Below are 22,440 nucleotides of genomic sequence, written 5' to 3' on the forward strand. Positions count from 1 at the left end.
AGACAAAAAAAGTAATAAACTCCAAGTAAGGCCATATTTACTGTCAGTGCCTGTGATTTTCTATGAAAATATTGATTTTATTCTTTTAAGACAAGCTCATTCAGTGTACTATATCATCTTAACAGGGTACAGTTTTCCCTATTTACATGTACTTCCAGTCAAAGATTGTTAGACTGATTACAGACAGAACAACTCCTAGTGTGTTAACTGAGATGGAACTGGAAGCTTAGAGAAGCAGAACAATCTGAAATCAGTGATGAAGATCCAATCCCTTGATTACTGGCCATGCCACAGTTAAGCATCTGATGTAGCTGCACATTTTGTCTCCTAAAAGCCACACATTTTAGGAAGTGAGTCATCTAAACTTTGTGTTATTCATATGTTGAAAAGTTTGCCTTTTGATTCCTAATTTAGTTTCTTTAAACCACATCTAAATACTAAGTGCAGTGTCTTAACTGCTCATTTGAAACAGCTTTTCAAACTGTTCAGAGCTCTATGCAATGATTATTTAAAACACTTAACATGATATACGTTCTTCCATTGTTAATTTTATTTATCCCTTCTGAAGAATTTTAGTACTTTTATCTTTTTCTTGTTGCCTTGACACATCTCTTTTTCTCACACAAAACCTATTGATAGGATAGACATGAAAGATATAACTCCCATGTGGTTCAACAATCAATCAGTAAGCATCTTTTGTGTGCTGTTCAAAACCAAAGTGAGATAGCATCCTTATTTCATGACAACCTTCCACAATGGCTGAAATGATTGTAACTCGCACGGCAAGGCGAGAACATTCCAAAACTAATTAAATAAATCAACACTTACTTCTGCATACCTGGAGGAACACAGAGCAGTGGCACAGAAAGTTACAAACTACCGTCAGTCTGATCTGTGAGCAATTCTAGTGCTTTTCTTTTAAGCATTAGTACTGATATATTATACCAAATGTGCTTGTATATTTTAGTCAAGTCCCAAGAAATATCTTAGACAGGCAAGACAGAGTAACCTTACTGGTGCACTGCACACTTTGGATGCTGTGCTGGTTTTTAGCCATCCTTAATGCTTTGAAGACATTCTGAACTATTACATAAGTAAAGGGAATTCTCTAGAAATAAGAAAAATACACTGCAATTTTCTGTTTTCACAGACACCTTGAAGGATACAGTTTAAAATTATTACTAAGCTTACACATTAATAAATTAATAAACATCTCAAGATCTATAATACATGGATTAAGTGGAATTGTTTAAAAAAAAGTTTTTACATGCATATTTTAACCATAAGACTATTTTCAAGATTCATTCCATTCAATGTTTGAAACATACATAAGACGTGAATTCAGTCCAAACTGAAAATAACTCATTTAGCAGAGGCAATATTGCCTTTCAATAATATAACGAAATAGGTTACACAGGATAAGTTCCTGAATTATATAGAATAAAAATCCTACAAGATTTCTAGTGTCTTATAATATTTCAAGAAAATTAATACAATTGAGTCATACTTCTTTTAAAACAATTCAGTGTTCAACCAATAGTATTAAAAAACCCCAACACTCAATGTCAAACATTTATAATGTAAAATGAAAAGCTAAAAAAACATACCTGTTGCCTGTTACTGGGCATGTATGGAAGCATTGTTGATACATGAAACATTAATTCATAATCTTTATAGGTAGTATAGAGGGAATGAGTTCCTGTTGAATCAGCTGAAAATTAATTTAATCACAAGAAGGTCAGTAAATTAGAACATTCATACTACTTTTTAGGACACTGCTCTGCATGCTGTGATTTAAATCTATTTAAGCAACTTTTTTTACAATTTAACAAAACCAGTTTCCATCAGCTAAAAATTTAGCCTATTTTTGTATTATGACATAGAGTGCAGAAAAAGCCAAAGAGTTTGCTGTCTCTGAAAATAAATAATAAACTAATTTTAAATATATTGGCATATCACAAAAAAACTCACTTAGCTACTTAAGTGTAGTTTTATGTAACATGTATTTTCATTATTTAAACATTAAAAAAGACAATTGACTTAAACCATACTTTACCAAAAGTGAACTGGCTATTTCAAATCTAACATTAAAACACATCTTGCAGATTAGACATTTTTAAAACAAAAAATATGTGCAAAATACATATATTATGCATTGCGCACATGTTTTATGCAGATACATATATTTGAGAACTATTAAAATAAATTTCATGTATTATATGAATTAATCTTTTATTTAGAAAGTTTATTAATGGTTAGCATTTTGTGATGTACATTTTGTGATGAGTTTTACACTGCAGTCATAAGTTAATCCTTTTTATTCCTTTACTTCAATTTGTACAGACTATTTCAATAAGTACAATGAACTTCTAAAAAGTTTAAGATTTAACTCCATTGAACACCCTTACTGAGTCAAGAAAAGTACCAGCTTTTCTTCTCTTTTTCCATGTTCACTTATTTTTTAACATAATTTTATGTTATCTACAGCAAGAATATTCTCTAGTACAGTCTTTAACGCACTGTTTAAGGTTTTGGAGTTTTGATTTGTTTTGAATAGTAACTATATTCCCAAACAAAAGCAATTGGTCATGTTAATTCTCCAGTTAAAAGTATATAAAAGTTTATAAACATACACTTCTTTATCTGCAGCCCTAGATCTAAAAATATTTGTATTTATACAATTAAGAGCACGTTCATATGATAACTGGGTGCATCAGTTATGTCCGGATGATAATTAAATTAACTTCATTTATTAAACACAGATTATAGTTTCATAAGAAATAGAAAGCATGATTTCAACTGTAGTTTGTTACGTAAATGTTGCTAAATTAAAAGAAACCTTATTGCAGTCTTCTATTTCAAAGTCTTAGTTGAAAATCTAATTCTATTATAACCTTTCAGTGGCATTTTAGAAAGCCAGTTTTGAAGAGATAGAAAGAGAAAATACATTCCAACAATATTTTTTTCTCATTTCTAGTAGACTAATATGTTTTAAAACATACACAAAACAAATTGTATTGTATTGAATTGGCAAAGTTTAATTTCATTCTCTTACTTCTTTATCTTGGGCTTCGGAACTGCATGCCACTAAAACTGCACTAAAGAAGGGCAAAGAAGAGTTTTTATAGCTAATATATTCCATACTTTCTTGACATTTGCACTGGGTCTGGCTTGCATGCCGCTAAAATTCCTCGCAGCAGCCCATATGGTGCTGTGTGCTCTCTGTGTGATCAAAGCAGCGCTGGTAACACACCAAGGCTTTAGCTGGGGCCAAACAATGCCCGCAAAGTACCAGCGCTGCTCTGCCCCTCCACTGTCCCCTGCCCCGGGGACTGGGCTGGGGTGCCCCAGGCTTTGGGAGGAGACAGCCAGGACAGCCAATCAAACGGACCAAAAACACATCCCGTACCCTACCAAGTTACGTTCTGCAGGAAAACTGGAGCAGGGGGAGTCTTTTCATGGGAGACGTCGCTCAAAGAACGGCTGGGCATCAGTCGGCTAATGGCAGGTGGCGAGTGATTGCCTCTTGATATAGTGGTGAGTTGTGGGTTTTTTGTCGTTTGTTTTGGAGTTTTTGTTTGTTTTGGAGGTTTTTTGGGGGGTGGGTTTTTTGGGTTTTTTTGGCTTTCTTCCCTTGACTCACAAACTGGAGGGTGGGTGAGCACACAGGAGGTGGCGGCTTACTTGCCATACAGGGCAACTCATGACAACATTCTACTTTCTCTGTCACATAAGAAATGGATCAGTTACTTTTCCAAATATTAAATAAACAATTTTGAAAAAGAAACACATTTTAAAAGGAGAACTTTTTAGACAAAAGCCTCACAGCTAGTCAAGCATTTGAGAATATAAAAACTTAATAAATTTAACTCCTACAGGAACTAAGCAAGATTTATTAGAGAAACCTGGTGTCTAGCAAAAATATAGCTCCCAGAGACTAAATTATTACACTCTTCTGAACCTGCAGGCAGTCAAAATAATGTATTCTCTAAGTCTAAACATGACACACAGTAATACTTCTTGCATCGCTGTATTTAAAAAACAAGTCTAACAAAAATGTGATACTTCAGCCAGTATTTTACATTTAATATAATACTAAAGACTGTATCTTTTTGAATTCTTAATTCCATTCTGCCCGTTGCAAATGATGAGGACACACTATGACAGGACAATACAGTTAATGGCACACAGATTTTGTACAACATTAAAATCACGTTACTGACTGATACATACACAATGCTGATCAGCAATCAAAGTTCATACTGAAGTACAGCAAATACAGAAACTGAATTTGCTGACAAACCAGCATTTATTTTCACATGTACACCTTACTAGGTGACATTCACTCATGCTCTGATTGGGGAAAAAAGGAAGACCCCAACACCCCTTACTCCTTTCTATTTTTCATCCCTATTTATCAGTTCATTCCAGAACTCTGACATCCACAGCTTGTTAATATGTATTTCTACAAATAAATTTGAAAAATGATTTGTTATTATTCTGTACTGAAATAGGGTGCAATAGCATCTTAAAGGCTTAAATTATTAAAGCCTTTTAGGAAACAACAATGGATTTAAGCAAAAAGCCAGCAACATTATTGGAAATAAATGTGGTGATTATACTAGGTAGACACTATGTTAAGATGAAGTAGATTAACAACTGGATATCCTTAGATCAGCGCTCATGTGATCAGCTGTCAAAGTCCTCCTAAAACATCATTAAACTAAGAATGAATTTAAGTTAAATTTAAGGGCAGTGAAAACACTGCTAATAAAGAAGTGTCTTAACATATCATTGACTTTTTTTTTTTTTAAACAGTAGTATTCCAGTTCCTACTTTGCTACAAAATCCAACCAATTTGTACATTTAAATTTTTATACTACTGCATTTAGGGAAACTGAAAGACCTGAGGTAGATTAACAATTATCAGCTGACAAATGATGACATGCTTACTGTGCATGTGTGAGAAACCAAGAAACTTTACTGCTTTTGTGTGTTGGTATGTTTAGCTGAAATACGGAAAATTACTCCATATTTTGAAATACATATATTTTTATTGCTTTTGAAAGAGTAAGATGTTAAAGTGTACCTGGGGAAATATTACTCATGTGGTATGATTTAAACTAAAAGAAAACATATGAAATAAATTGCTTTGATTTTCAGTTCTAGTCATGCCACAGAAAAATGAATGACCTTTCAGAAGAGGTTTGATACATGCACTTACCATGCTTCATCTTCCTCATTTACTATATAATCTTACTATTCAAAACCCAAAGTCAAGAGCATGAAAAGACAACACAACTTACGGAAGATCAGCTGGATAATTACCCTTTCTCCCATAGCTTGAAACATAACTTACTTTTATTATCTAGCTGAGCCCTGTATTTACTGAATCCTTTCAGCCGTACTCTCTGGCCCAGTAGATCAAGGAACTCCTCAAAAGCTGGTCCTGCCATCTCGTTGTTATACATTTCTTCTTCTGTGCTTTGGCCTGCTTTGCAGTAAAGGATACCAATCTTATGTTGAAAACTCAGCTGAAATCAAAAATTAAATTAAAAAAGGAAAATTTACAGAAGCAAAGGAAAGTCAATACTAGAATAAATATTAGCCATTAAAATATAACACTGACAGAAGGCATCTGAAATTGAAAAAATAAGTGTTCTGATTTGGGAAATTAAGTCACTACAACATAAAAAAAACCCACAAAAACCTATCAAAAAAACAAACAAAAAACCCAACAAAAAAAAACCCAAAAAAACAAAAAACACCACCCAAAAAAACCACAACAACAACAACAACAAAACCCACAAAAAAACCCCAAAACCACCACAAACCACAAAAACCTACGACCACAAAAGACATCCTCCAACTCTTGAAAGAAAACTGGATTGGCACTATTCAAACACAGATAAAAAGCAGTACAAAGACTTCACTTTGTTATCTATAAAAACACACTACTTCATGCTACAGTATGAAAAATTTAATTGGCAATATTTGTATATTGGTCTTTTTTCTCAGATTTAAAAGAAAGTGAGTTTATCATCCCTCATTTTAACTCTTTAAAGTTCACTGTAGTTCAGTTAAAACAGGGCCTCAGAAGAGTCATTTCTATCACATGTAATCTTTTGCCTTCCTCATAAAATCATACACTGTTAAAAGCTATTTGCCATTTTTAATAGTATACTTAAAAGAAGAAATTTGATTGCAGTCAGATAGTTTTGTTAAACAGATTCTCAGTTATAGAACATTAAAGAGATAAATAACATCTATTCAAAAATAAAGTACAAAAACTATAGAACATTAGGAATAAAGTGAGATTATTACTTCTTGAGCAGATGTTTTCTTCTTAGCTTTTATGCACACTTAAGCTGACAAAGAGAAAACCTCCATGTGGTTGGATTAGTCCTATTATTCTTAACCATCACCTTCTAGAGCTTCACAAACTGACAGAGACCATCAGACCATCAGTCACACCCTTCAGACATTTATCTATATTCATGACTTAAATCAACTCTCCAGCTGCAGAACTCTCTTAATCAGACTTCAGGGTTAGTGCAAAAGCTGGATGTGTTTCTGTTAGAGCAAAGGTGACAACAACAGCTTGTCATAAGGAGATAAAGGCTTTGTGCTGCGGTGAGCCCTTGTGGAACCTGATCTGGCAGAATGCCATTGACCAGAGAGCAGTTAGGAGAGAAGGCACAGGAAGGACATGGATAAGGAATAAGGAATAATAACCTGTCCAGCCCAGAACACAAAAGAGCCAGAATCTCTAAGTTTGATGTAGAATGGGATGGGTGACCATCTGAGATAAAAGGGGATCCTGGGTTATGGATACTCTGTAGGAGCTGCCCGAGTCAGACCAATGAAATCTGGAGCCGGGCAGGGTGAAGGCACTGTTTGCTCCTGTCATTTCCTTTTGACTGGTATTAGGTGCTATCCCCATCCAGAGTGCTTCCTTGATCTCCATTTCAAAGAAAGTTAGGTATTTAACAAAAGCTTCCAGACTGCTGGTGACTATTTTCTTCAGCAGAAAGCTAGCATGAACAATTCATGGAGGAAATGGCAAGATAACTGGTCATATAAACATTAGATTACAGGAAGCAGTGCTGTTACTTGACACATCCCAGCAGAGACTTTAAATGATGGTGACCACACTGTCATCTTTGTCAAACAGTTTAACTTAAACCACAGGGGATTTAAGTTGATTTCCTTGACTTCACACTAGAATTGACAGGTAGAGAAGCTAAATGCTAAATTGAGCCACCAAAAATAGGGCCAAGAACTAAGAGTAAAGAGGCACCTGGGCAAAATATTGGGTCTAGTCACACTTTTTCATTCTGTGGATGGCAGTCATTCCTGCATTTGTTCATGAATATCAATGATATTCCAAACAGGAGTGAAGTATACACCTATCTTGAAGAACAATCTAACATCTCACAGTTTAAACACTGAACTAAGAGACATTGAAAATGAGGATCTGAGACTAACCAGCCCAAGACATGAACTAATCCTGGGATTAGTGGGCAGACAAGCAACGTGAATGCTGTACAATTTTGAACGAAGTCAATACTATAAAAATCCACTATTGCTAAACAAGCTGCAAGCTCATTTGCAGCAATCTGAACCTCCTGCCCCTGTGCTAGAACCCTTCACAACTATGAAACTGGAAGACTTGAGTAAAATAACTCTTAGCCTAAGATCATGGTGGCTGTGCAGAAACAGAGATCAAGGTTCATTTTAGAATGTCAGTGCCTAAAAGAGAAATAACTCTGAGTTTTGGCAGCATCTTCTTATGTCATACATTTAATTAGCATGAAGAAACATCAGAATATTTAAAACTGATAAAGTCTATCAATTTTTAAATGGTACCACGTGCTCATTCAAGTCCTTTAAAGTAAATAATTGCAGACATGGTTCCAATTTCATTATTTCCAATTCAGAAATTTCACATATAGTTGTATTTTACACTGAGAAAATTTAATAACATGACACCACAAAAGAAGCTTCTAAACCCATTTAGCTACTTGGGTATGAGATATGTATTGAAGGTGCATAGCAGTCCTTCCAGACTCAAAATGATTGTGTTCTTGTCAGAATCAATCACTACTGAATCTTGGCATCTTGTCAAATTTTTGCAACAGATTACTTGTCATGTAACAACAGCTTGTTGAATTTCATCATGTGAAGATTTTAGATTTTTTTCTGTCAAGGAACATCAAGAGATTAGACACACAATAGCCACTAAATATCACTGCAACCAATCTTAATTTCTTTGGTCTTTTTTAAACTTCATCCTATAGCTTAGAGAGAATTGAGCATCCCTAGAGAGATGTGAGGGGAACCAAAAAACATATACAATAAACAACCATTAGCAGAAATCAGAAAGGGAAGTTGGGGAAAGCTTAAAAAAACAACAGTGGCAGACAAAATGCTGACTTTTCTTGCAAATTTATAGCTGAATTTAATTATGAGCATCATATGGCAGAATAAAATGGGAAAAGGCAATTTCTTTATGTAATCAGATTAGGTTAACCATCCCATTTACATCTAGTTTCTACTGTCATTTTAAGAGACAAAATTTAGTCACATTTCCTCCATAATCCATATACACTTCAGAGAAAAATTACCAAAGAGGTGGAGAATGAAATCAAAACATCAAAGTAGTCTTCAGTTGGCTATGGAGCAATGCAAACATTAAATACCCTGTTAGACAAAATTCCTATCACTCTGGTGACAGTACTAATCTTCTAGATCATAATTCATATTTTTAAATTCATGATATTTCGACCAGTCATCACCTTCAATTTCCAAGCATAACTCTTTTTGTATTTACCTGATTAATAAACTGAAAGCATTAAGCACCTAAGAGGATTAAAACCAAAAATGGATCTCATGCCAGTTCTTTGCATAGCTTTCTGTCTATGTTCAAGTAATTACCTTGCAATTAGTGATACATATTAATACAACATTTTGTCAGGTGACAGCCTATTTAATAATAGGACTGAATTTCAGAACTGATCACACAAAATAAAAGGACATGCTACATACTGCTGTTTTTCAAAATAAGGAGATGATCACTAAAGAATCACTTTGGTCAGTTCAATGGACAATCTCCATTTCCAATTTTTGGGAAATATTCAGATCAGATCAAACACAGTCATAATCAATACTGCCTTGAACATACTGCCCCTCTGAGAGTAAATATTATTTACTGTATTAACCTAAACTCACTCTTAAGCTCAAACAGCAGAGAGAAAGAGCACATCAAGAACTCCTGGATTCAGAATTCAGCGCCTCTGATTTCCCTGTGTTGTTCTATCAAAAACCTGACAAACGCAGAAGAAAATAACAACATTCCGCAAAATTAACACCATCCTCAAACACCAATGTGAACAAAAGTACTAAAACTAACATACAAAGGGTAGTTTAACAACCCATCCAAAAAAAGCCAATTCTATTCCTCTACATGTGCTTTGTTTCAAGCAATTGTTACAGGCACAAGGAAAGACAGGAATTGTAGGAGATGCCACTGACGTTATATGCAATCACTACATTCAAAACTGAGTTAGCAATAAAAAATTAACTATAGCGTCATCATAATCAGCTGGTTCAATCATGGGATTGAACTTCAACAGATACATACTTACTTTCAGCTAGAAAGTAAAATCTTCACTTTAAATCAACGCCTTTTTAAAAACCGTGATTTAAAAACCATCACAAGTGTGTCCTTCACAAAATATCTAGAAAACATAAATTTAACTACTAGCTTTTGAATGAAGCAGATTCACCTTTATTTAACCTAATAAACCTCACCATTTTCACTCAAAATTTAAGCCATTTGAATATTTTATTGCCACTCAGTTAATTCAATAGTCTCAACCACAATTTCAGTTCTATGAATACAAAAGTATTCTGTTCTAGTAAGAATACAGCAAGCATATCATAAAATGGTACTGTCAAAAATAACCACAAATTTTAGATGCAGAGACTTAAGACACAACAGGTTTTTGCCTCCTTAACCACAGACAATACTAATAAAGTGTTCAATGTATTTTCATTTCCATTCAACATTTGTACACATTGAAGTGCAAATACAAGTTGTGAAATTCCTTTCTTACTGATGTTAGAACTTAATAATCTTTCTCTCACTCAGCCATTGAAAGACAATCTCCACAGACCAATATTTATTTCCTTCAGCTGAAATGTATTTTAAGAAGAATTTGCTTAGAAAAGCAAACCTCATTTTGCCAGTGAAAATAGACAAGTTTCTCTGAAACCAAGAAACTGAATGGTTTGCATTACAGATCCATGCTAATTAGCACTGTCTGAAAAAACATTTAATTTTTTTTTTCATCTATTTATCTAAGGAACAGTCTTTAAAAAGAAGGCTACATACCCCTTGTTCATCCAGTTTAAGCAGCTGCTCGGGTACTTTGGGTGAGTTGGAAGCCTGTCTCAGGCACTGGATGCTCAGCTCTGGTATTACATACTCCAGCACCTCTTTGAGAGGCAGACCCCTTGCCGTGCCATGACGAGCTGTGGATGGTATAGCATCTTCTAAAATTGCTCCTCTAAGTGTAGTAAGCTGCAGTAAAGGTAAAACACACAAAACATTTTCAGCTCTAATACTCTAAACCCTAGAGATGAAAACTTCAGAGTTTAGCAAATACATGGAAAAAAAGAACTGTAAAGAAAAACATCATGATTTTATTTTTTTAACCAGTAAAAAAAAATTACTAAATAACTTTTAAAGAGCAGACAAGCTTTTAGTGTCTAAGTGACAAATACTATTTGCTTAAAGAAATTTATGAAGCATGTTAACAATTTATTACAATTACTAAGAATATTCTCTTTCTGGGAGAGGGGAAAGTATTAAAGACACCAGTAAACTAAAACCAGTTAATTTTGCCATACTACCCTAGCAAACACAGTAGTCAAATGTGAGGTTGGACATGTGAGACAAGCCATAGCAAGTTGCAATTTCACTTAACCCATTCACCTATTATTTAATCCATGCTTTATTTTCATTGGATTTGACAAAAAGAGAGTAATTTCTTAGAACTGGGTCACCTGGATCACCTCTCCATATATATATATACAGGGACACCCTATAAGAAAAACCTAGACTGAAAACAAAAAATATGTCTATATCTGTTTTTACATCTGTTTGCAAAAGCACAAGAGCTCAGTGATATCAGGAGGTCTAGCTAACACTTCTCTATATCCTAAGGATTCTGAAAATTTACAGTTGTTTATTGCTGCAGTAATAGCATTGTGCATTTTCATACAAATCTAAAATAGTTGCTGTGATAAAGGAATTATTTAGCAAGAGATATTAAATTGCTTGAAATAGACGTTGAGACTTCACATACCACAACCACAAGCAAATTCTTATTTGCTTTCTTCTTCCACAAGCAAATAAGTCTTTATACTAGTTTTCATATTTTACAGCTCCCTTTATTCCTATATTTTTTAATCTTTCATTTCTATCATGAGAAACATAACATCAAGCAGCCTGATTCACACTTATCTACCTGTGTTAATATCTGTTCCCTTGCTTGCACCTTGCAGTTCTCTTCAGCCTACTCACTTCCTTCTGGGTGCTCACTCAAAAAGACAAAAATTTTATGCAGTACAGAAAAGGAAAACTTTGCTCAGGAGCACCTGCATTTACTAATGGTACAGGAAACATCCTTCCCCATTAAGGGATTTACTTTTAAAGTCAACAATGTACCCCAAGACAAACAACTAGTATCCTAAGCTCTAAGTCAATTTTTCCATTGCTTTGCAGAATTACAGAATGAACATTACCTCACTTGTCCTGAAAACTATACGATAGTTGAACTGAGATCCTTCTTTCTCCTTAGCATCTTCAACCTTTTCCCTCCGGATGCTGACTGCTACAGGTCCAAGATTTTCATCTATTCCAAAGTAGTTCTGATGCTCTTTTGCACAGGAATGAATGAAGAGATAAGAGTAAAGTATGAATCTCCTAGAAAATTTTCATCAAATCTCAAAAAAAAAAAAACAACTCTGCAGCAAGAAAAAAAAGATTATTTTTAATTGAATAATGAGTTCTGTGAATATACTAGCTGGTGTTCTTCTGAACAGTATAGTAAGTACAAAAATCACAAATGCTAATTTTGATGAGCAAAATGGTCACTCATAAATTACTGCAACTGCTGCAACTATGAATTTTTTTTTTCACTTTTTTACTACAAAATTAATCTTTTTGCTTTATCCTACAGGAAACTAGTTTGAAGAAACTGTATCTACATATAATCTTGAATAAAAGCTAAGAGTCTTCAAACAAATTCATATTTACAACTTTACATTCAAAGCAGCAACTTGGTCTCAACAAGGGAAAACTGTGTCTAGTAACTCTTCAGTGTTAGATGAATAGCTAAATTCATCCTTGAGGCAACTGGTCCAGTCTGAGAGAGTAAAGCAGTACCAGCTGAAGAGAAAGGTCACACTAGAGAGCATTTAAGGAGAACAGACATGCTCAAATCAATGCAACCAAACACCACCTGTGTTGAGGCTTCTCCTTACCACCTTTGAAAGGTCACAGTGAGCAGTTACAGTCACCTTTAAAAGAGGGAAAGAGGGTCTGGGAAGTTACAGAACAGTCATGATAAATCTTAGTTCCCAGGGAGATTAATGAACAAATTCTCAAGGAAGACATTTCCAGACACATGAAGGACAAAAAGATACTTGGTAACAGCCTGCATAGATTTAAAAAATGCAAATCATGCATGACCAATCCAGTTGTTTTCTGCAGTGATGTGACTGGCTTTATGGATGAGGAAGGAGCAATGAATGACACCCACTTTTACTTCAGCAATGCTTTTCACACAGTCTCCCACAGTATATCTGTGTAGCTAGACTGAAAAGACATGGTTTGGATATTAAAATTACAAGGTGGATGGAAGCCATCTGGACAGCTGACCTTGAAGGACTGTGATCAGTAACACAAATTAGAATTAGTGGCCAGTTACTAAAATGTTTATCAGAATTTGACAGTATTATTGTTTAATAGAGTTTTAGATTACCTAAATGATGGAATGGAGCTCATCCTCAAAAAGTTTTTGTCTATGACCAAGCTCTAAAAGAATATTCATGTATTGGAGGTTAGGACTGCAGATGGGTGCAACAGATGAAGGGGAATAACTGGCAGGCTTTTAACAAACGAGGAATATGTGCACAGGGCAGACATGGAAATGCCTAATCCTTGCAGTTTTAACAAAAGCAGTCAAGGGCAAAGCCATGTAAGTAAAGTCCTACAGCTGTTTCACCTCCCACTCTCCTCTTCCCCTGGAGGCAGCTACTGCTGAGCTAAGCTGCATGCGAAGCAACTCTTAAACCACTTGAAGTTTTCAACCTGACACTTTAAAACAAACTCTCATTTCAACAATCCAAGAAAATTGACGAAAAAAGCCAAGACAAACATAGACCTGCACACAGAACAGAGCAAGCCCATACAACAAGCTTGTTGTCAGGGGACCCGCTGCCTCAAGAGCTTCTCCATGGAAAGGACTGGAGACCCTGTGAGCACAGGCTGCCCAGCAGCCAGCAGAACCTCCCAGCAGAGATGGAAGGCAACCACACCCTGGGCAAGAGCATTGCAGCCACTCAGGAGAAGATCCTGCCTTTCTGTTTGGCACTTTTGAGGCCACATGAGAAGCAGTGTCTGGTTTTGGATGTCGTGAGGCAAGGCCAGCAGACAACTATGAAGAAAATTAGAGGGCTGGAGAATGTAACAGATGAGGAAAGGCTAAAAGAAATGGGCTTCTGCAGCTGGAGAAGAGCAGAGTAATGTAGGAAATAACTGCTGGATCCCATGAGCTGATGGCAGGTTTTAGAGAAAGGAGAAACAGACTTCTCGAAGGTACAAAGTGAAAGAGCAAGATGCAACCATCACAACATGCAAACTCTGAGTGGCGGGAATCCAACACAAACAGGTTTCCAAGACAGATTGTGAAATCTCCACCCTTAGATACTGTAAAAAAACTAAAGGGACGGCTAAATGGAAACAGGTTTTGAACAACCTATTCAGAACCTACATTTAAGGGAACTTTAAAAAGGGAATTAGACTGGATGACCTGCAGAAATGTCTTCCAATCCAATTTATGCTATAATCCTATATTTTAAATGACAAATAATTGACTAATTTCTCCTTAAAGAAAAAAAGAAAAGCAAACATTTTGTTAGCATTTTTGAGCTAGTTTGACACTATTTTTAAAGTAACATTTATAGAAATGTGTAAAGAAGATTTTTGCAAAATGTCTTTCAATAAGAAGTTATCCATACCCTCAGAATCAATACAAAAGAGTGAAGTCATCTCTACATTAACAACAGTCTTATTTTTCAAATCAAGTTTGAATTTGATTTTTGAAAGACTACTGGAAACCTATCTATGAAGCATATAGGTGGTTCCAATCCATCTCCCAGTGGAAGGAAAATGAGCATCAGCACATTACAACTTTTTTGGAAGGAACACCTGGAATCAAAGAGGCACAGGTGTTAAATTATCTGCTCATGCTCTCCAACTACATTCCTTCCCCAGTCTGAGAATTCTGCCTGCATGGATAAATAATGTACCTTATGGACTTCCCAATGTTAAATTAGAACTTTGAGTCTAAATGGGCAATTTTATCAAACAGAACAGGTCTTCACAGAGAAGACAGAGAGAGGGAGGGAGAGAGTGAAAAGTTCAGAGGCCCAGCACTTCCAATAGCATAAAACATCCCCACAGCTGCATAATTCAGGCTTTGACATATGGTAAACTCCTCAGTTAGAAGTCTAGAGCCTTCCACTTTGATGTAAATCTAGAAAAGGGCATTACAAAAGATTTCTTGGCTGTAGCATCACTGAGCAGAAAAATGCAAGTGTGTGCAGATACCTACTAACTTCTTGTACGACATGAAAGTCACAAACCCAAACACACTATATGCATTAAAAATAAAATAGATAATCCAGTTTCAGAAAAGAAAAGCAATGAAGCTAAAGTAAATTGAATAGTACAGCTACTGATATTCTGGGATTTGGGGGAAATATTTTTAATTCAAGGCATCTTCTTTTTGTAAATTTCAAAAAGTACAAACTCATTAAGCTCATTTAAATGTGTTTATGTTGGTTTAAAAGAACCAGCTGAGGAGAAAAGAAGAAAATAAATGCTATTTTCCAGCTAAAATCTAGAGAGATGCTAAAATATTTGTAATTTTTTTACTTTTTCATTTTGAGGAATAGTTGTCAATTTTTCTTCCAACACAAAAGTCCTAATGGTAAAATCCTGAGTTAATACCAATAGCCTGTACATTTCTTTTAGGACATTTTTTCAGTCCCATATCAGAAGATAGAGACAGGGACATTAAAAGGTTGCAAGCATCCGTCAAATAAAAAGCATGGTAATAATAAACAAGACTTGAGGAATTCTGAGGATAATTGCACAAGAAGAAATGGACAAATCAATGATAAAACAATGAGACAAAATAATATGTTCTAGCTTTTACAATTCTCAACTGAAAACTGAGAAGATATATTCAATAAACACAACATATTTTATATCAGTTGCATTGGATTTGATTTTAACAATAGTTACAAAGCTTATAAATATGCAGTATAAAACTACAACTCATTTCAGAAAACACTGAATCCCAAATCTCCTACTTCTTGAAAGGCAATTGAATAATTAGTGCTACACATGCCAGGGTGTTTCTTCCATGCATCTTAAAACAGAAATTAAACTGGTATGCTGACAAGTGCCAATTATAAAACTGTGAACAAAATCAAATGTTCAAAAAGTGATTTCTTTTCCATAGATATTTTCTTAAAGGCAACAGAGTTCAGTGATAGTACATCCAAGTAATTATTCTTTGCTAAATTTTTACTTCATCCTTCCACAATGATTTTGGTAAAATTAAACTGCACAACTAAATCTAAAATTCAGCTAGGAGAGCTCACTGTCACAGAAGAGCATGACATAGAGCCAGTATGAACATAAATGTCAATTTCTCTTTTCAATATGGAAGTAAAGGCCAGCAGCAAGACATCTTCGTGCCCAATGCAAAACGTCTGGATTATTTCCTCTATCCACAGTAAGTTTTGCTTAGATGAGAACTGTATTCAATTGGAATTAATGTGGCAATTGATCCCTTAAGACAGTAGACATTAAAAATTAAGATTTTAGTTTCATCAGCTTGTTTGTCCTGACTTGCTGCATCATAAAAGCCATTCAACACAGATTTCTCTCATGTAGCTTCTGTTACAGCTCTATAAAAAGATAATGCACAACAGGCCATGCCTTACATGCCATTGTAAAGGTGAGAAGGTAAAAATTTATTACTGGATATTAAATGAATCACACTGTATTTACTTTTGAAGAACTCTACCTAGAGAACAATTAATAACAATTCAAGTTTCCTAGTGTTATACTAAGTGGGATAAAACTCTGAGAAACTCTGATATTATTTCAGAACAGAAGTTAATAAAAACTAATTACATTCACATCAATTTTCCAGAAAGGTCATTAGGTTTGTTTATAATATAGTATTTAAAGTGGCTTTGAGTACACATCTGCATTTTCTTTTCATAATTTCTCCAACAAGATTCTTCTTCACACAAGTGTTCTGCACCTCGGCACTTGTAACTCGTCCAAGATAAAAGCACTTCACAAACAAGTCCTCCTTCATCTGGCTTAATTCTTGTCTCCCCCTTCCCCCTGCCCATCCTGCCACCACCTTTGTCTACCAACAGTCTTCCTTTCATTTTTGTGAATGCCAATCTTTGCTTCTCTCTGCCTCTCAAAAAATGTTCCACCCTTTCCTTAAAAGTTTTCCTTCATTCTCTCATACTCTGACTCCCTCAACACTTTCTTTATAATTTACAACCTGTCTAGTTTGAAATCCATTTTGAACCTGTGAACCTACTGCCCCATCTTAGCTGTGGACTTTTTCTTCCTCCTCCATCACAGATCCAGATTCTTCTCTTCCTTACCTTTTAAATAGTTTTTTGACAACTAATATGTTCTCAGTTGTTTATTGTATTGTGACCAGCACTGTACTGGATACTCTTTGGAGTCCCTTTTAAAGTGTTATAGGAGGAAGGAATAACCAGTACTGTGCTTATTTCCTGATGTTTGAACCTAGTTAGAAAGCAGAGGAAGTATGATTTCAAGAAGAACAAGAAGAGTTGGTCTGCAACAGTTTTTAAAAACAGAACCAGACTTTCTATTTTCTTTTAATAAAAGCATGAAGATCTAGCTGTAATTCATAATACAGATAGGACAGAGACAGGTATTTGGGGGTTTTCCCACAAAACCAGAGATTTCATCCACATTCCACAAGCCAGTACTATCAAAGTTGATTACAAAGTGGAAACAGTTTATCTGAATTATGATTAAAGCCAAGATAATTACTCTGCTGACAAGAGTATCCTGGCATGTACAGACTGAACGCATCCTAAAAGAAAGGGGTATAAGGCTAGGAGAAAGGCATAAGACATCCTTCTTTAAGCTGAAAAAACTCAGTAACATCAGAACCTCTCCATTTAAGGAATATTTACATGTGCATACAATGAGAAAGGCCTCAAGACACACTTGAAGACAATTTAATTTAGGAGTCAGAAGCCTCATAACAAAACTTTCTCTTTCGGAGTCACCTTTTAGGAAATATTTCCACTCTGAGTATTGGTATTTCCAATGCACTTACTGGATATAAATGACACCTTTTCCTCCTGCTGATTAAGAAAGTTTGGGTTGGAGAAGTTAGCTTACATGCTATTTTATATGACCTTTCATGAAATCATTTAATGAACTCACACAGGTATTGCATAACCATACAGAACCCACTGCATTGACCTGAGAGAGGGAAAATAACAGGCTTAATTTCAAAAAATAGTTTCAGGATTCCCTGGAATACCTAGGTCTCTCTACAGAGAAGAAAGAAAACAAAAAATAATCTTTACTAAACAACTTAAATCTAACGCATGGATTCATCAGACCAGCTGCATTAGAAAAAATTACCTTTTCCATAGAAGAACTTGCGGTAATAATATGCTCCAAGATCAATGTGTTCTATGATGTAACGCTTCACTTTCTCTCTGTGAATGGACTGGTTTTCTCTTGGTACTTCCAGTACTGAAACACCAGCATTTGTGCAATGGGAACTCAGAGAGGACTCAAAAGAACAACTTTCACCTGAAGAAAAAGATGCTGAATTTGCCCTAGAAAGTGCAATCCGCCTATCTCCTTCCCCACCAGTTTCATTCCTGAAGTAAGGGCAACTCAATACTAAATCATTGCTTTTCCCATCTCCCTCATCAGCATCTAAATTCTCTTTTGAATTGAGGTCCTCTTTGCTTCCCAAAGGAGATTCACAGTTTCCAGTCTGGCCTGCTGGCATCTGAGTTTGTGACGCAGCTGAAGCCCCAGTGGTGATATTTTTCCTTTTTCCTACATTTACTCTGGTAGCCATTGCTTCATTTATGTTAAACAGAACGCTCTGAACATCATAATGTGCAAAACATTTCTGACAGTTCCAAGAACGAACATTTCTGTCAAGTCTATCATCCAGGTCTGATGAAAACTTAAAAGTTTCGTGCTCACTTTTAACAGTTCGTAATTTTCTGAACAGAGATGTTTCTACTGCTTCAGATTTAAGTCTCCTCTTGAAAGATTTCTCCCTGTCTCGACCAATAAGTAGAGCACTATCCATATAATCCAACCCAGAAATCCTGACAAATTCTCCCCTGGAAATCTGTGCAGCAGCATGTAGACTTGGAGAAACCGTAGGATCACAGTGGAAAAACTCAGAAAATCCAAAAGGAGCAAGGGTTTTATGTTCAAAATTTTCCACTCTATATCCTCTCAGCATTGCAAACAAGTTTTCTCCAGACAAGCCTTGTCTATCAATTGAAGAAGTACTGCCATATTCTCTGTGAAGAGCTGCTCCAGTATTTGGATTAACAGCATTTTGGTCTAACACATCTTCAGCATCAATATCGCTTATTGTCACATCACTGTTGCTTCTTTGTCTTATGGGATGAAGTCCCCTTTGAGGTGAATGAACAAAAAGATCTCCAATTGAATATTTTCCCTCTGTAAATTCCAGTTCTAGCTCTTCTTGCTGTTCATCACTTTGGTCATTTTGTCCATTTGGAAGTACTGAGCCAACACCTTCATAACTGGCTGGAGGTCTGTTTTCCCAAGCAGCTTTACTCAGTTCCTTAGAGCAATCCTTTTTAGGAGGCCATTCAGATACCCTCGCTCGAACACCCATTTTAGGCACGGCTGGTGTACCATTTGTTTGATTATTTTCAGCTTTGCTAGAGGCATTTGAAGAAACAGGAGGACCCATGCTACCGTTCAAGGCTTTAAGTTTTCTGGCAAAATAATCATCGGATTGCATGCTTCTCGAAGACTCCCTGAACTTGGAGGAAGTTCTGCTAACCTTGTGCTTATCTTCTTGCAAAGACCTTTGATCACTCATGTCCAGTCAGTGGGAGGGGAACCACTACTATTGCATAAATTTACTGTTACATTTGTTATTACATCCTCTTTTATGGGCCAATAAACTGCAATATAAAAACACTTGTTACAGTCTTCCCACAGGCGCAGGCAGGGACCTCAGTGTACCATTTTTGTTCAATTTCTGTCAGGAGAGCAATCTCAAAACATTTCCTTCAGTTCAGATGCATTCAGTTCAGTATTAATCCAGACAAATTTCTTAAATCTGTTCATAATGAGGGGAAAAAAAAAAAAAAAAAGTGTTAAAATGTTTATACTCAGTAACAGTAAGTTTCCACTGTTGATCGTACATACGTAACACCCCATGAAACTGGATGGACCTAAAGTGACTTGCTTTGTATCATTTTCTATCCTCAGACTTCTTAAAACTCAGCAAATGTAATAATTCCACTTTTTCATGTGATTCCACAGGATGCATGTCATGAGCTCCCCAGTACATGCACGAGCAGAATAGCCACAGACAATTCTCTCTGCATGCCCTGCAATGCTGACAGCGACTTAGATGCCTACTCTCCCTCTAATCACTGGGGTTTGTTTACAAACACCTAAGACACTTTTTTCCCAAGATTTCCTGAAAATGGTTAATGCACACAGGAGTGTTGGGGCAAGACTATCAGAAAATGTAAGTTAAATATATGGAGCAGATAGGACCTTATACAGAGAGATGTGTTTTGCCCCATTTAAAATAACATTTTAAAGATAAACAATTGTGTCACTATGATTAATACAGTGCATTAATGTATTTCATTTCCTTCCCCTTCCCTCTTCCCAAAGGGGGGATTACTTGCATTCCTTTCTTCGGAGTGTAAACCATTATTTAGCTGTGTAAGACAGTTACAGTTGTTTCTGTTATATTCCTCTGGTTGGAAACCCAGACTGTTAACTCAGTTACTGTGATAAAGAACATATCTGTTTTCTTCTGTAAATACAAAAAGTTAGTAGCTCTGTTGATAAGCCTCGATTTGATTACTAAATAGGAACTGTTAGGATATAAAAGTACTCTTCAATAGTCTTGACAATGACCATGACTCATGCTGTGAAGATTCATTTGCAGGCAGAGTCCATCCATTAATCCATTGCATAAAAGAACATTAAAACAAGAGACAAGACAGAATGCTGTGTACTCCTTTATTCCTTGAACAAAAATGCAAATATAATAATCTTTTAAGATGCTGCAAAAAAGGACAGTATGCATTTACCAGAGACTAAAAAGAAGTCAGATGAAATTAACTTGGAATATGAATTCTCCCTTGATTTCAATGAAGAGATGAGATAGTAAGAGGAGTTCAGAAGATGAGTGGTTTTTCCCATAGATTTAATGTGATAAAAATTCCTTGGAGGACAGGGAGGAAGGATGAGATTAGGGCCAAGGGGACAATATCAATTAAAAAGTGACACTTTATTTTTTCCTGCTTGTCAGAAATCAACAGAAATTGTGTTTGATGCAGCAAACTTTAGAAGACTTCTGCCATAGTGAGGTAACAAACACAAGTTAGACTTCAGCACTCTCATAGCGGCTATGGTTTCGATGGGACCGGTAGTAGACATTGCTGACAAATTCAGTAACAATGTATCTCTGCAGCTTACTCTCAACTCCATACAAATTTATTGATGGCCAAACAAGACAATTAAACGGGTTCCTCACAGAAGTCCAAAAGATTATTTAAATAACTGACATATTCAGAGAAATAGCACTTGAAAAGTGACAAGTAGGATTTTTATACACTGACTTATGAAAACACTACACAAAAAGAAAAATATTGGTCAAAGAATCATAGAATGTTTTGGGTTGCAAGGGAACTTAGAGATCATCTAGTTCCAACTCCCCTGGCATGAGCAGAGGCACCTTCCACTAGACCAGGCTGCTCAGAGCCCCATCCAACCAGGCCTTGTACACTTCCAGGGTTGGAGGATCCACAGCTGCCCTGGACAACCTGTTCCAGTGCCTCACCACCCTCATAATGAAGAATTTCTTCTTAATATCTAATCTCTTTCAGTGTAAGACAGCTAATCCTCATCCAGTCACTACATGCCCTGAAGAAAGTCCCTTTCCAGCTCTCTTGTAGGCCCCTTCTAGGTACTGGAAGGCCAGAATTAGCTTTCCTCAGAGCCATCTCTTCTCCAGGCTGAACAATCCCAACTCTCTCTGCCTTTCCTCACAGGAGATGTTCCACTCATCTTCACGACCTCCCCAGGACTCACTCCAACATGCTGATGTCCTTCCTGCACTGAGACCTCAGAGCTGGATGCAGGACTGCAGCTGGGGTCTCATGAGAACAGAGCAGAGGGGCAGGACCCCTCCCTGGCCCTGCTGCCCACGCTGCTTTGGACACAGCCCAGGACACGTTTGGCTTTCTGAGCTGCAAGCACACATTGCTGGGTCATGTCCAGCTTCTCCTTCACCAATAACCCAAAGACTTCTTTACAGGACTACTTTCAGGTATGTCAATATGTTCAACATTTTTGGAGCACAAGTAATACTGCAAAGTTGAAACAGAAGAAAGTTCTTTGTGAATTAACATGAACAGCTGACAGCTTTTTAATAATCTCATAGACTGTTCTTCATAGAATCACAGGAGTGTAAAAAAACCTTTGCTAAATAAAAACTCTGAAGGAAAACTAAACTATTCCAGAATCATCTGTTCTGTTTCTGCTGGAATATAGAGGAGTGAGAACATAGTAAGCTTAATTTCACATACTGGGAAAGATATTTAACTTCTTATTAAAGGTTAATTCAATTTTCTTTGAAATTATGGTGAATTACATCTTCTAGCCTTCCTGACCTTTCCTACATAAAAACCATTCATAGAAGTTTATGCATTTTTAAATAAAAATTAATCTCTTGAAAATAGGGGGGGAAAAGTGAGGTAAAAAAAGGCTATCTTGCAAAAATTCCATTCTTTCTTCTCTTGTGT

The 22,440-nt window shown here is 36.0% G+C and overlaps 1 protein-coding gene across 6 annotated transcripts in view; it reads right to left on the reverse strand.

The window, feature by feature from the left end:
- Window positions 1–22,440, reverse strand: part of SIPA1L2 (signal induced proliferation associated 1 like 2) — a 126,705-nt gene that overhangs the window by 53,708 nt on the left and 50,557 nt on the right. For all 6 annotated transcript variants that reach the window (XM_040058320.2, XM_040058319.2, XM_040058321.2 and 3 more), the window contains exons 3-7: window positions 18,023–19,730; window positions 11,812–11,945; window positions 10,397–10,585; window positions 5,360–5,534; window positions 1,608–1,711 (exon numbers count right to left, since the gene is read on the reverse strand). In XM_040058320.2, the coding sequence (XP_039914254.1) occupies window positions 1,608–1,711; window positions 5,360–5,534; window positions 10,397–10,585; window positions 11,812–11,945; window positions 18,023–19,487 (2,067 nt within the window). In that variant the 5' untranslated portion in view covers window positions 19,488–19,730. The remainder of the gene's footprint in view (window positions 1–1,607; window positions 1,712–5,359; window positions 5,535–10,396; window positions 10,586–11,811; window positions 11,946–18,022; window positions 19,731–22,440) is intronic.

Source organism: Hirundo rustica, chromosome 3 (genome assembly GCF_015227805.2).
Source record: "Hirundo rustica isolate bHirRus1 chromosome 3, bHirRus1.pri.v3, whole genome shotgun sequence".
Lineage (NCBI taxonomy): Eukaryota > Metazoa > Chordata > Aves > Passeriformes > Hirundinidae > Hirundo > Hirundo rustica.